The sequence below is a fragment of the Eubalaena glacialis genome, chromosome 10 (genome assembly GCF_028564815.1).
Source record: "Eubalaena glacialis isolate mEubGla1 chromosome 10, mEubGla1.1.hap2.+ XY, whole genome shotgun sequence".
Taxonomy (NCBI): domain Eukaryota; kingdom Metazoa; phylum Chordata; class Mammalia; order Artiodactyla; family Balaenidae; genus Eubalaena; species Eubalaena glacialis.
Genome location: NC_083725.1, coordinates 44,426,955 through 44,442,049, shown reverse-complemented (window position 1 = coordinate 44,442,049; position 15,095 = coordinate 44,426,955). Strand labels below are relative to the sequence as shown.

At 35.4% G+C, this 15,095-nt stretch overlaps 1 protein-coding gene across 3 annotated transcripts in view; it reads left to right on the top strand.

Annotated features, from left to right (window-relative positions):
• Positions 1-15,095, top strand: part of CNTN5 (contactin 5) — a 1,391,352-nt gene that overhangs the window by 1,019,015 nt on the left and 357,242 nt on the right. For all 3 annotated transcript variants that reach the window (XM_061204029.1, XM_061204028.1, XM_061204030.1), the window contains exon 8: positions 9,107-9,209. In XM_061204029.1, the coding sequence (XP_061060012.1) occupies positions 9,107-9,209 (103 nt within the window). The remainder of the gene's footprint in view (positions 1-9,106; positions 9,210-15,095) is intronic.

The following is a 15,095-nucleotide window of genomic DNA, read 5'->3' as shown; positions in this document are numbered from 1 at the left end:
TCATCAGGGAATTGAAAAGAAGGCTTCTGGACGCGTGTTTAAGTGATTAAAATTTCCACAGATTATAATTTTTAACTTATTTGAGTACAGTAAGTAAAAAGGGATGTTAATGTGTAACATATATTCCCTAACATACCACTACTAGATTTATAAACCCACAATACCAGGTAGGATTCTCATTATACGTGAGAAAACGGACCCACAGAGGCTCTGTCATTGCCTCCATGTTTCAATAGAGTCAGGGATGGAGTTGGGATTTTCATCATTTATCTACAATCACAGGTTGATATTTAATATTTCCTGAAAGGATGAGTACAGTATTGTGACACAATATCTGTAGGCATAATGTGAGCTATTTAGTCATTTCCTTTCTCCCCTCTCTCATCACATATATTTCTGATGAAATAAAGGGAAATCCCCAAGACATTTCATTAAGTCATTTCAATGCATTTAAATGTGCAAACCATATAATGTGAAAGCTATATTTTAGTTCATAAGGCCTTCTTTTTGATACTTATCCTACGTACACCTTCATTACACTTATTGTGTTCAATTTACCAATATGTAATCACTGATAACAATAAGTATGGATAATAATAACTCCAGGTGCTATCTCTAAATAAAATCAGATGTCTATCAATTGTTGCAACTATTTTTCCAAACAAGTGCTCGTGCAAATTTATCAAGACTCTGCTGAGTCATTCTAATAGACAAATGATAAAATACAACATTCCTGGATATTATTTATCATCTAGCTCTTACTTATGTTTGAAATTTCTCTCTCAATCTTACTCCTTCTCACTTCTTACTCTCTTACTCCTTCGTACTCAATCCAATAAAATTAAATTTCTGATAAAATTCCAGACAGAATCTCACTTCCATGTCTTTGCTAATAGTCCCTTCCACTTGAAAGTCACTAAATTTCCACAGTCACATTTTCAACTCCAATCCCACTGTCACAATCCACTTAAAGCAGTTCCCCATTTTTCTCAATAATCTCTCCTTCCTCTCAACTTCCATAGTACTTTATCTTGTGCTTTTATAATTTCATTTATCCTCTTTTACTAGGAGATATATAGATATATAGATATATAGATATATAGATATAGATATAGAATATTTGTATCCTCTATTAGAATTTACATTCATGATTAAAAGGTACAATGTTTTAAAATAGGATATATTGAATATATTGATTTGTCTTGGCCCCTGTCCCTCCACCACTCCATCTTGCCTTTACCTAATCTAGAGTATGATAGACTCAGAATCAAGATAAGTTATGAGATAGAACCTGACAAAGGGTCACCACTAGTTATGCTGAGCTCAATGAAGTATCAGCCAGGACTCTTTTTGGCTGTAACTGAGAAACCCAACTTGAAATAACTTAAACAAAACAGGGAATTCATTTTATTTAACTGAGAGAAGAGCAAGAAGCTAAATCCCAAGTAGAACTGACATGCTACTAGTACTCTTTTTTCATCTCTCTCTATCTGCATTGGCTTAATCCTATCTAAATTGGCTTAATTTTCTTCAATGACAGATTACCTCCTTCCACTTGTGGAAGCTCCAGTGGCTCTCAGACATGCAGGCTCTTTTTTGCCATGAAGGAGAAAGTGAGACTTGGGCTCCTGGTCCTTGGCTTAAAAATGCCAACCTCAGCCGCCCATCCATGAATCAAAGATTGTGTCCAGGACAAAGAGGTAATCTAACTGGACAATCTTGGGTCAGATGCCCATAACAAGTTAATAACTACAGCAGAACTTATAGGAAGATAGTGGCTCCCATTTAACTTTCATGATTAGAGAAGATGGAAGAAGCACTTCCCAAAAATAACACTGAAAAAATAGCCGCTATTCTTGGAAGACAAGAAACAGTTGTTGAGTGCAATTGGCAAAGACAATGAAGACAAAAATGTAAATACTCATTATTTGAACATAAGAAGATTACCAGCCAAACCTTTTTAGCTCATTAGCTAAGTCAAATTTTTAAGACTTACTGAGCATGAATTCTTTACCCTAGACATGACATTACTGTGAGTGTCAGATGGAAATGTCATTTGAAATATTTATTTAACAAGTGCTATCTCCTGGACACTGACCAGTCAGAACTGATGTCTAGACAACCAGGGGAAAAAACAGCTCTAGTGTGAGTGCCAGTACAAGTTAAATATAATTTGCATTACTGTTAGGGCAAGCCATCAATGAATACAATATGATTGTAGACCCTCTGTATGCCATTTTTTTAGCCATTTTAGTCTGTTACACTCCAATCCCCACATGACAAGTAACATGATAAAAATCAGAATCAAGGTAGGTCCAACTTTGAATTTCTTTAATGTACATAAAATCATCAAGAGAAATATCTTTGTGTATATACAAAGATTATGTATCACTAGGCTTGGAATTGAAATGTATAGCCGGAAATTTTAGTAAATTTTCCAGATTATTCTGAAGTCATTGGCTCTTTGTTCTGCCAATGCACTTGGAGAAACACTGCTCTAAATCGCATTCCACTTAGGGAAAAGCACCCTAGCACTTTGTAAGTAATTGGAATAAATAAGAAAATCAACAACCATGAAGACATGGGAGAGTAATGTGCTCTCAGCTGGAAGGCTTCTCTTTATTAGGAATTAGAGTAATTTGAGGTCATCTTCTACTGGCATGTAATTCCAAAGTAGGGCAGCCAACTTAGCCAGAAGAAACAAGTGTGGGGAAGGAGATGAAGACACAGTATAGTGTCTCTTGAGCATATTTAACTTAATACTGGAGCAATCAAAAAATAAAAGAGCTACCTTGATTGAAGAGATAAGCCTAATATTTTGATCTTTAACTATGTGTCTTATAAGACTATTTCCCTTTCCTTTCACTATCAAATAATACCGGAGAAAAAGAAATTACAAGCTAAGCTGCATATGACTTGAGATATTAAAAATTACAGCTGAAATAAACCAAATATCCATGGCAGACAGTTAATGATTGATATAGTACATGTGATATGCCTGTACTCTTATATTTTGTGATTGAAATTCCTCAATAGAGTGATGTCAAGAAAATAGCTGTAAACTTAAGGTGAGAAAACTCCTATTTTGCCCTATTTCCACCAACAACTTTCAATAGGACTTTGCACCAGTTACTTGACCTCTTTGACTCAGCCCTTTCATCTTTGAAAGAAAGAGGTAAATTATATAAACTAAAGTGAACTTTATTTTTTTTTTGTACATACCACATTTTGTTTCATTTTATTTTATCTTATCACAGATCCAAATGATAGGTTTTATTTATTTATTTATTTTTGCTAATAAACAGAAATTTATTTTTCATAGTTGTGGGAGATGGAAGTCCAGGATCAAGGTACCAGCATGTCTGGGGAGGGCCCTCTTCTGCATTGCAGACATGGCAGAAGGGGCAAAGGGACTCTGTTGGGACACTTTTTTTTTTAACTTATCTATTTTATACATATTAGTGTATAAATGTCAATGCCAATTTCCCAATTCATCCCACCACCACCACCCCCATCTCCAGTTTCCCCTCTTGGTGTCCATACGTTCGTTCTCTACATCTGTGTCTCTATTTCTGCCTTGCAAGTCTGTTCATCTGTACCATTTTTCTAGATTCCAATGTATGCGTTAATAAACGATATTTGTTTTTCTCTTTCTGACATACTTCACTCTGTATGACAGTCTCTAGATCCATCCACATCTCTACAAATGACCCAATTTCATTCCTTTTTATGGCTGAGTAATATTCCATTGTATATATGTACCACTACTTCTTTATCCATTCATCTGTTGATGGGCATTTAGGTTGCTTCCATGACCTGGCTATTGTAAATAGTGCTGCAGTGAACACTGGGGTGCATATGTCTTTTTGAATTATGGTTTTCTCTCGGATATGCCCAGTAGTGGGATTGCTGGGTCATATGGTAATTCTACTTTCAGTTTTTTAAGGAACCTCCATACTGTTCTCCATAGTGTCTGTATCAATTTACATTCCCACCAACAGTGCAAGAGGGTCCCCTTTTCTCCACACCCTCTCCAGCATTTGTTATTTGTAGATTTTCTGATGATGCCCATTCTAACTGGTGTGAGGTGATACCTCATTGTAGTATTGATTTGCATTACTATAATAATTAGTGATATTGAGCAGCTTTCCTTGTGCCTCTTGGCCATCTATGTATCTTCTTTGGAGAAATGTCTATTTAGGTCTTCTGCCCATTTTTGGACTGGATTGTTTGTTTCTTTAATATTGAGCTGCAAGAGCTGTTTATATATTTTGGAGATTAATTCTTTGTCAATTGCTTCATTTGCAAATATTTTCTCCCATTCTGAAGGATGTCTTTTTGTCTTGTTTATAGTTTCCTTTGCTGTGCAAAAACTTTTAAGTTTCATTAGGTCCCATTTGTTTATTTTTGTTTTTATTTCCATTTCTCTAGGAGGTGGGTCAAAACAGATCTTGCTGTGATTTATGTCAAAGAGTGTTCTTCCTATGTTTTCCTCTAAGAGTTTTAGAGTGTCTGGTCTTAAATTTAGGTCTTTAATCCATTTTGAGTTTGTTTTTATGCATGATGTTAGGGAGTGTTCTAATTTCATTCTTTTAGATGTAGCTGTCCAGTTTTCCCAGCACCACTTACTGAAGAGACTGTCTTTTCTCCATTGTATATTCTTGCCTCCTTTGTCATAGATTAGGTGACCATAGGTGCATGGGTTTATCTCTGAGCTTTCTATCCTGTTCCATTGATCAATATTTCTGTTTTTGTGCCAGTACCATATTGTCTTGATTACTGTAGCTTTGTAGTATAGTCTGAAGTCAGGGAATCTGATTCCCTCATAGTAATCTTGATTACTATGTGTCTCAGCATGTTTCTCTTTGGGTTTATCCTGTCTTGGACTCTCTGTGCTTCCTGGAATTGGGTGGCTATTTCCCCTTGCATGTTAGGGAAGTTTTCCTCTATAATCTCTTCAAATATTTTCTCAGGTCGTTTCTCTGTCTCTTCTCCTTCTGGGACCCCTATAATGCAAACGTTGGTGCATTTAATGTTGTCCCAGAGGTCTCTTAGGCTGTCTTCATTTCTTTTCCTTATTTTTTCTTTATTTTGTTCCATAGCAGTGAATTCCACCATTCTATCTTCCAGGTCACTTTTCTGTTTTTCTGCCTCAGTTATTCTGCTACAGATTCCTTCTAGTGTATTTTTCATTTCAGTTATTGTATTGTTCTTCTCTGTTTGTTTCTTCTTTAATTCTTCTAGGTGTTTGTTCTTTAATTCTTCTAGGTCTTTGTTAAGCATTTATTGCATCTTCTCAATCTTTGCCTCCATTCTTTTTCTGAGGTCCTGGATCATATTCACTGTCATTATTTTGAATTCTTTTTCTGGATGGTTGCCTATCTCCACTTCATTTAGTTGTTTTTCTGGGGTTTTATCTTGTTCCTTCATCTGATACACAGTCCTCTGCCTTTTCATTTTGTATATCTTTCTATGAATGCGGTTTTCGTTCCACAGGCTGCAGGATTGTAGTTCTTCTGCTTGCTGTCTGCCCTCTCTAAGCTAAACTGAACTTTAGCTGTAACATAATTATCCCATGAAAGACTAAGCAAAATTTAATCCCTGAATGTAATCATGTGTTTAAAGAACAAGACGTACCTAAGGAGCTTTCTAATCTGTCCTTATATCACCATTATCAGAGTAAAATTTAAAAGAACTAGTTATTTCTTACAGTGTAGTTCAAATTAGGTAATATAATTTGAAGCCTTGTACTTTAACCTTTTAATTTTATTTTTAATATCCAGTTCAGATATTAGCAAACCTCTTTGACCCTGGAGTGAGGCTTAACAGTGTCTTCGGACATACAGGAATCATTTAAGTAACACCAGAAGCCGCTACATGGGCAAAAATTACTTCCCAAACCCTACCAGGAGTGCCTTTCCTTTGAATCATCCTTAAGAATTAAAGCTATAAAAGAATGTCTTCTTTGCAATTCACAAATGTTATCTGGAAGGGAATTTGAGAGAAAGCATGCATCTGGCTCCTATTACCCCATAATATCAGTAATATCTTGGTATTGTTTTGAGGCAGATCTAGGTTTTGAAGGGCTTGAAATGTTGTACAATTATTGGACCTTCTTTAATATAAAGAATACAAAAGTATTAATATAAAAGTGGATTCTAAAGGGAATTTGTAGTTAGGTTAGGAAAAAGATAATCAAAACAAATTACTGGAATTTGGAGATTCAGGTTCTTTTCTTCTGAGATGTCTTTAAACAATTTACTAGAAATAATTATATAGAAATATTTTCTAAATTCAGCCTGACTTTCACTGCCTTTCTACAACATTCTACAGAACTCAACAACTGCCAGCACTCACAGGGACCTATGCAAGTAAGGTATTAAGTTTAATAAGCTTAAGCTTAATAAACATCACAATAAATCATGTATTATTAAATCATCAGGTTAACAGGCAGACAGGAACAAGAATACTACAGAATCAATGTTAAGAGTGGATGAGGAGATCAGAAGCTGACTTCAGGGACTGCTTCAGGTGGGCAGTCAAAGTAACCACTGAACAGGATGCCTAGAAGTCCTTATATGGGGGCTTCCAAGTAAGAGAGCATTAAAGATAAACTCCTCATCATTGGATACACTCAGCCAGGCAACACTAGCAGGCCAAATACTGTCATTCAGGAGATATACAGGAAAAAAATATAAAAAAAAAAAAGAAAGGAAGTTGGAAAATATATGGGCAGGGCAGAAGGATATAGGAAAAAAGAAGTAGAAGAGAAAAACAATATTGAGAAAGAGATAGAGAAGTGCTTAAACATCTGTTTTGAGTTATACTGTAGTACTAACCACTCAATTCACTTGCTGTGTATCAGGAACTTGGTGCTCGGCGAACATTAGACTTGGAAGGAATCAAGGGAGTTAGCCTGACAGAGCAGGACATTACATTAATAATAGTTTTCTTCTATTCCCTCAGTTTTCAGATTAGAAAATGAGACACAGAGGTCACTGACCTGTCAGAGGTGCTGTAGGCTAGTCATGAGCAGGGCCAGTGTCCACAAGCCCAATCTCTGATGAAAACATCAGTAATATTTTCTTTATGATTGCTTTGCAAAAAACTAGGTAAAAAAAAAAAAAAAAAACAACAAAGCCAAGATAATATTCTTGTCCTCAGTAAACTTAACCATTTTCCATCCAAAGTTGTCTACATTCTTTATTCCTTCAAGGACCACCTCAAATCAAAATTTAAAATAATAATAATAATGATAAATGAACACATAAGGGTTTTCTTTGCCAAAGGTAACCATTTCTCCCTCTGCGTGCCCAGTGCATCTTGCCTTCATATCTTATGCCATTTACTTCTTCCTCTGTCTGGGTTTCTTCCTCCTCTCTCCCCCCTGATCCCACACACACACCAAGGAATTACACATAGAGCTATACACATATACAGATCTCTATGTGCACATATGCCCCTATACAGAGACACCCCCAAAAACACACACACAAGCTCCTGAGAGAGGCATCTGTGCTCAATCACAGTTGTGTCCTCTGTGGTACTTTACACATAGGGATCTGCTAAAAATTATTTCTGGGGGAAATTAACTCCAGGGCTGCCTGAGGACACAAGCACTGGAATTCACCAGGCATCACTAGTGTATGATTTTTTTTAAATTGAAGTATAGTTGATTTACAATGTTGTGTTAATTTCTGCCATACAGCAAAATGACTCAGTTATAGTGTATTGTTTTTTTGATAGGTGAAAGCCCTCTGCAATCTCATGGCTTTAACTGCCACCTGTGAGTGATGATATTAAGTATATATCACCTGTTCAGAACTCATCTCCAGCTTCATCCTCTCACTGCATTCTAAATATCTTATAGGTATCAAAGACAATACTCCCAAAATAGAAATCATCAAGTTTCCCACCATAGCTGCATGCTTTTCTTTCACTTACAGTACCCCACCCCTCTCCCAAGCTGGAAATCTTACTGTTGTTATTGAGGAGGCCCACAACCTTGTCTCCAGTATCCCTATTATATGCAAAGTTCAAGTCTTTCTTGTTTTTTCTCATTCTAATGCCTCTTCTCTTTTTTTGCTGTATAATTCAAGTCTAGGTTTTCATTATTTCTAACTTGCATTATTGAAATAATATAATTGATTTACTGGTCTCTGCTCCAATTCCAGTATATACATCTCAACAAAATGCCAGTCTCCTATTCGAAGTTCCAAATGTTCCAAATTACTTACAGATTAAAATTTGAATGTCTTGCTCTGATAATCAAGACCCTCTATTTTTTGGACTTCATTTATATTTCCAAATTTGCCTAGTATGATTTCCCTTCACATACCAAGAAGCCAGAAAAACTGATATTCCTATTTCTGGTGGTTTCCTATCTCTTTGTCTTTGTTCCTGCAGTTCCATTTACTTTCTCCTTTCTCTCACTTATACAAATTCTAACTATTCTTATAATTCCCTCAAATGCACATAATACTTTAGGGATACCTCATTAAGGGCAGGGCACTCATCACTTCCTACCTTACATTACAGTGATTTTGATATATAGCTCTTCTCCCATCCTTGAGTATATGCTGCTTCTTTAAGAATACACTTGTTGAGTGCTTGAGAGCACAGTCCATGGCTGATTTACTTTTGTAACTCCCATAATGCCTAGCAAAATGCATGCATATTATAGATATTCAATAAATATATGTTGACTTAACAAATAAACATTCATTTATCTGAAAATGACAAAGAAAGTTCCGAGACCTTTACTTATTTAAAAAAAAATCAACACCATTATTTACCATAGGATTTGTTCATAGTTATTTATTTCCTCTGAAATATAATCAGCAGCTAAACTACCAGTGTTGATTAGCACTTTCAATAATTATGATTTTAAATGGTATTGAATATACATGCAATCCAATCCTTAAGGGAAGATTAAGATTTCATCATAATGATTCAGTCTATGAGTACTTCTTATTTCAGTACATCAAAAGCTTAGCAGTCTTCAAACAGATATGGACAACACAGTGTTTTCCAATGTAACATCTACAGGACTGGAGAGAAATTGCGACATTCATTTTATGTTGAAAGACTATTCTTTATTTCCCAGGTGTGATGGGAGAATATGAGCCAAAAATTGAGGTCCATTTCCCTTTCACAGTTACAGCTGCTAAGGGAACAACTGTTAAGATGGAATGCTTTGCACTTGGCAAGTAAGTACATATCCTTCTATAATTAGACACAATTGTTTATTGAGATGTGACATATCTTATTTTTGGATCACTTATTTTGCTAGGTTTTATTTTCTTTGAATGAAACCTTGAAGCTCCTTGGTGGGTATTCATTTTTTAAAAGAAGGGCAAATGGGAATTGACGAAGTAACCAATTATCATCTTTCTGGTTATTTCTATGAACAATAATGTGTATAGTTTTGCCATTTTAACATAAAGGAAAAGTCTTTAAATAAAAGAAGAGCTTTACATCTCTTTGCTTACTTGTCTTAAAATTTCAGTATCATTCTTAAATTTCCTTCAGCAATGATGAAATAAAATGAAATGAAATAAAAAGGGGATAAGGTGCTATCCCCTCCTTATGTAAAGGATATAGATTCTGATAAGATATAATAAGACAAGAGTATAAAAATCATAAATAGTTACACTGATGCAATTGATTACTTCAGTCTCTCCTGAAATAATAACATGATAGCACCAGCTGTCAATATGTATAACATGCAATCATTCCCCAAATCAGAAAGATGATTTACATCACACTCTAATGCCTGTTATGATTAATGATTCTATTTCTGAGGTTTTAAATCTCACAATATATAATAACTTGTCAATGAGGTTTACAGTATAAATATTGGGCATAGGAACAGGAGTGAGATTTTGATTATATTTGATTAGAGTATTATGATTTATTTTAAATAGAGTGTTGTAGTTTTGTTTTGTTCTTTAGGGTGATAAGACCTCAGAGTCCTTTCTAGACTCTATAATTATAATTTGCATAAATACATCTCTATCAGAGTTACTAATCATTCAACCCCAGTCATGGTGAGCTAACTCCCACAGCATAACTATAAAGTACTTGGAGATAAAACATGCTCTATAAATGTGTTTGAAGTAGGTGTAGTCTATGGGTGAGAAAAATATTAGTAAATATGAAAAATTCAGCTAGTAAGAGGAGGTTTAGGGCATGACAATAGTAATCACCATGTTTTCTAATATTAGGACTGATTGAAATAATATATGTGCAATTCTGTTTAAATCTGAGTAGGAGCAAGATCATAATAAACTAAAAACAAAATAAATTGTTGGATGGTCTATTAAAAGTGTTGAGTGGTCCAGCAAAAGATGCCTGTTAGTAGAAACATATTTCAATAATTTAAAATTCATCCAGGAGTTATTTGGCAGATATCTGAGGAAGATTTCCAAACTCATATATATTAGTTAAATGCACAAGATTCAATAATATCTTAAAAGTAATGTTTTTCACCATCTGCCCATGTTGTGGTACCAAGTATGCCTGAAAATGTCCCAAGTGAACTGATCAATTCTGATAAATACAAAAATAATTATTTGGCTTGATGTCAAAGGTTTTAGTATATCCTACAGTTAAATAATTCTTAAATGCCAGAATTTGCACTAAAGCCGCAAACAAAAGGAGGGCATACTGTAAAACAAATTAGAGAACTAGATTCACAGAGAAAAAGCAATATGGGAAATTTCCCCAGGCAGGCTTATTTAATAAGTTTGATGTGTTTGCTTTTGGAAGTCTTGAAATATGCTTAGTAAATTGATCCTTAAAGTCCCTTTCATTCTAGGTAGGATCCAACTGTCAAATTAAGTTCTTTTAATACTTTATTTTCTTCAGCTTCTCCACTCCTTCTTTGCTACTCCCTCTCCCCTCATGAAAATAAATAAATAAATAGGAAGGTGAACAAAACACACAGCCTGTCAAGAAGGTCTCTGCTGCCCATTTGATATTCTTTATGTGAAGTGTCACAATTATGAAAAAAAAAATCATGTTACGAAGAAATTTATCTCTACCTAAAGACTAACTTACCAATCTGATGAAAGTAAATAAGATCAAAGAAATAACATCTTTACATGTGTTAATTTCTTTACAGCACATTATCATGTGGAGTAGACCATCATTGCATCCCGATATGATCACAGCAATTTCAGATTAATACCTGAGCATCTGCTTCATTCCCACAGCTCACCTGAGCTGCTTCCCACTTTAACAAGTACATGATTCTCTGGCAGACATTTGTCTGTCCAAAATCTTCAGTATCTGTCACTAGATATCAATCCACACCTTGCCACTCAAGCTGATTTGTCCCCTCAGTCTGTCCACATGGAATGGTTTAACCAAATGTTCCTCATAGAATATTATAACCAAATTCTGGCACAGAGCACATCAAGCTCTTTTCTATCTTATGGGCCTTGCACTTGCTGTTTCCTCCATCAGGACGATCTTTCCCGTTCTTTCTATGCTGACTCCCACTTATTCTCTGGCCTCAACTTAAATATCACCCTCTAAGAGTTCATCTGTAATACTTTGCTTAATTCACACCCATTACACTGTATCTCAATACTTGTATTTGTTTCTTCATAACCCTTAATACAGCTCTAAAATATTTACATATGTGTTTCTCTACATAGAAAAAAAAAATATATATATATATGTATTCACCGTATCAGTCAGGAATCCAGCTGGAAAGACTCCGATGGCTCAAAAGAGTTTAGTAAAGGCATAAATTGAAATTCATATCCTGACTTTTTCCCCGTGCCTTCTGATCGTCTCTGGTGGCTCTCATGGCTAAAGGCAACCAGAAGCCAGCTTGCAAGCCCAGAGTTTGCAGTTGGCAGTACGGAAAAGAAAGCAGAGAGTCTGGGGGAAGAGGAGGGTGACAGGCAAGGGAGGCAAACAGAATAACCAGCAAGTCACCATCATTAAGTTTTAAGCTCCATGAGGGCAGGAGTCATGACTGCATTCTTCACTTGTATTTCCTAGTGCCTACCACAGTGCTTGGCACAGAGCACTCAGGAGATAATTGTTGAAGGAATAAATGAACTCAGAGAATACTGTGTCTACTTAATCCAATCAACTCTTTATTAACAGATAATAAATAAAAAATAATAGCCTTTATTTTCACATGTCAAAATATACTTCCATTACTCACAGAATACGTTTGTTTGTTTGTTTTACTCCTTTTGAAAAGTACATTTACCTCTATATATAAGCTGTCCCTAAAGGCATTCAGTTCTTGTAACTTAGAGGATGTAAATTAATGCAGTCATAGTTGCACAGATAATTTAAAAATATATGAATGGATATTTTTTCTGTATTCTTAAAGGAAAATAGCAGAAGGCAAGTGATTTTAGGTTATCAAATTTTACTATGTCTTAATATCACACAGGTTCAGCAACCTGCCAAATTTGAAGTTAAATAAAAAGTCAACAGGAAAGTTGTAAGCTGAAAGTTTTCTTCTAAAGAAATCTCTACTTAAATCTGAATTTAGAAAAAAATCAAATGGTTTCTCTGTAGGCTACTGCAGCAGAATACAATAGGAATGTGCTGGTTACACCCTGAGAAATCTCTCTGGAAACAGAATTACACAACACTGAGTACAGAAAGAATGCATAAAGTGACTGTCACGCTATGTTTAGTATTGGTCAATTCTGCAAAGGTATAGGGTTGGCCAAAAAATGTCTTCGGTTTTTAAGTAAAAATAAAAGACACATTTTTCATTTTTACCAAGAACTTTGTTGAACAAAATATTCACCCTTTTGTTCCACTACCTTCTGCCATTTTTCAGGCAATTTCATAATACCACCTTCCCAAAACTTTTTACCTTTGTGAGCAAAGAACTCTTCCAGGTGCCTTTTACAGTCTTCCAGGACTGCAATTTGAAATTTCCCTGGAAGAGAATTTTTTAAAGACCGAAATAAATGGAAATCCGAAGGTGCAATGTCTGGTGAATACGGTGGATGAATCAGAACTTCCTAGCCAACCTGTAACAGTTTTTGCCTGTTCATCAAATAAACATGCGGTCTCGCGTTATCCTGATGGAAGATTATGGGTTTTCTGTTGGCTAATTCCGGACTTTTCATCAAGGGCTGCTTTCAGCTGGTCTAACTGGGAGCAGTACTTGTTGGAATTAAATTAATCATTTGGTTTTCCAGACGGAGGTCATAACAGAGGACTTCCAATTCCACCATATACACAACATCACCTTCTTCGGATGAAGACCAGCTTTTGGTGTGGTTGGTGGTGGTGCATTTCGCTTGCAATGCACAATCTCTTCCATTCTGCATTATTGTACAGTATCCACTTTTCATCGCCCGTCACAATTTGTTTTAAAAACGGAGCGTTTTCATTACATTTAAGTAGAAAATCGCATGTGGAAATACCGTCAAGAAAGTTTTTTTTGCTTGACTTATGTGGAACACAAGCATCAAAACAATTAAAGTAACCAGGCTGGTGCAAATGATTTTCAATGTTTGATTGGTATAATGTTGATTGTTCTCAATTAATGTCTCGATTTGATCACTATCAACTTCAACTTGTCTACCCGACCGTGGAGCATCCTCCAGCGAGAAATCTCCAGCACAAAACTTTGCAAACCACTTTTGACACGTTCAATCAGTCACAGCACCTTCTCCAAACACGGCACAAATTTTTTTTTTGCATTTCAGTTGCGTTTTTACCTTTCTCAAAATAATGAAGCATAATATGCCTAAAATGTTGTTTTTTTCTTCGATCTTCAATATCAAAATGGCTACAAAAAAATTCACCAATTTTGATAAGTTTTTTTTTTTAAATGCATGCTGATATAACAGCTGTCAGTACAATCTAACGAAATTGTTTCAAATGAAGTTAAAGACAACTAAGTGCTACTAGTGCCATCTTACAGAAAAAACTGAATGAACTCTTTGGCCAACCCAGTATAATTTCCCGGGAAAAATGGGAAATGCTTAACGAGGATCCATCAGGAAACAAAGGTGTGTAAAGACTTGGGAAATACAGCAAAGTGTAAAAAAGGGGAGGTGGATTAATTACTTTGGAAGAAAAGGCTGTTTTAGACATATAAAATGTTATTATCAAGAGATCACCCACAAGCTGTTCTCCAGTTTCAACAAAGTGGGAAGAGGGTGAAATTCCAACATTATGGGATTAAACTAGCAGAATTAGATTGGGTATAATGTAGGAGTTCTCGAAAAAAGTTGTTAGAGGGAAAATGGGTCATCCGCAGAGGCAGTAGAAGCTTTTCTCCCCACACTGCTGTAATAATATAGTAAGATCCATTTGTCCTCTAACAATTTAGATGTAATGTTTTCTGAAAGGAGAGAAATGGTCTGGGTCAGGTTGGAGATGAACATTTTAAACATTCTCTTTTTCTGGCCACTCATCCACCCACTGGGGCTGAATATTAAGAGTAGAAGGCTAGAGTCAGGCAGACTTAATTAGCTACCTTTTTGCAACTACATTATTATGCAACGTTTTAAAGTGGTTGGTGGTATGTGCAGGAAATAGGAAGAGTGTTGCCTTTTTTTACTCAGCATTCAGCTCAGTGACTTTAGTTTGGGAAGAAATGGTGTCTTTGATATTTCCCAGGTTGGCTTTTAAACACAGGACACAAAATTCTTGAAAGGAAATGAGAGGTAAGAGGTCAAAAGACAATGCAAGTAAGGAATCTCTTAGGACCCTAATAAATATTTCATTTCAGTGGTTCTCTCTGAATGTGGTATGCCTAGAGATTATCATACTAAGTGAAGTAAGTCAGACAGAGAAAGACAAATACCCTATGATATCACTTATATGTGGAATCTAAAAAAGTGATACAAATGAACTTTTTTTACAAAACAGAAACAGACCCACAGACTTAGAAAATAAACTTATAGTTACTAAAGGGGAAAGTTGGGGGGAGAGATAAATTAGGAGTTTGGGATTAACATATACACACTACTATAGATAAAATAGATAATCAACAAGGACCTACTGTATAGCGCAGGGAACTCTACTCAATATTCTGTAATAACCTATATGGGAAAAGAATCTGATATAGAATAGATATATGTATATGTATAACT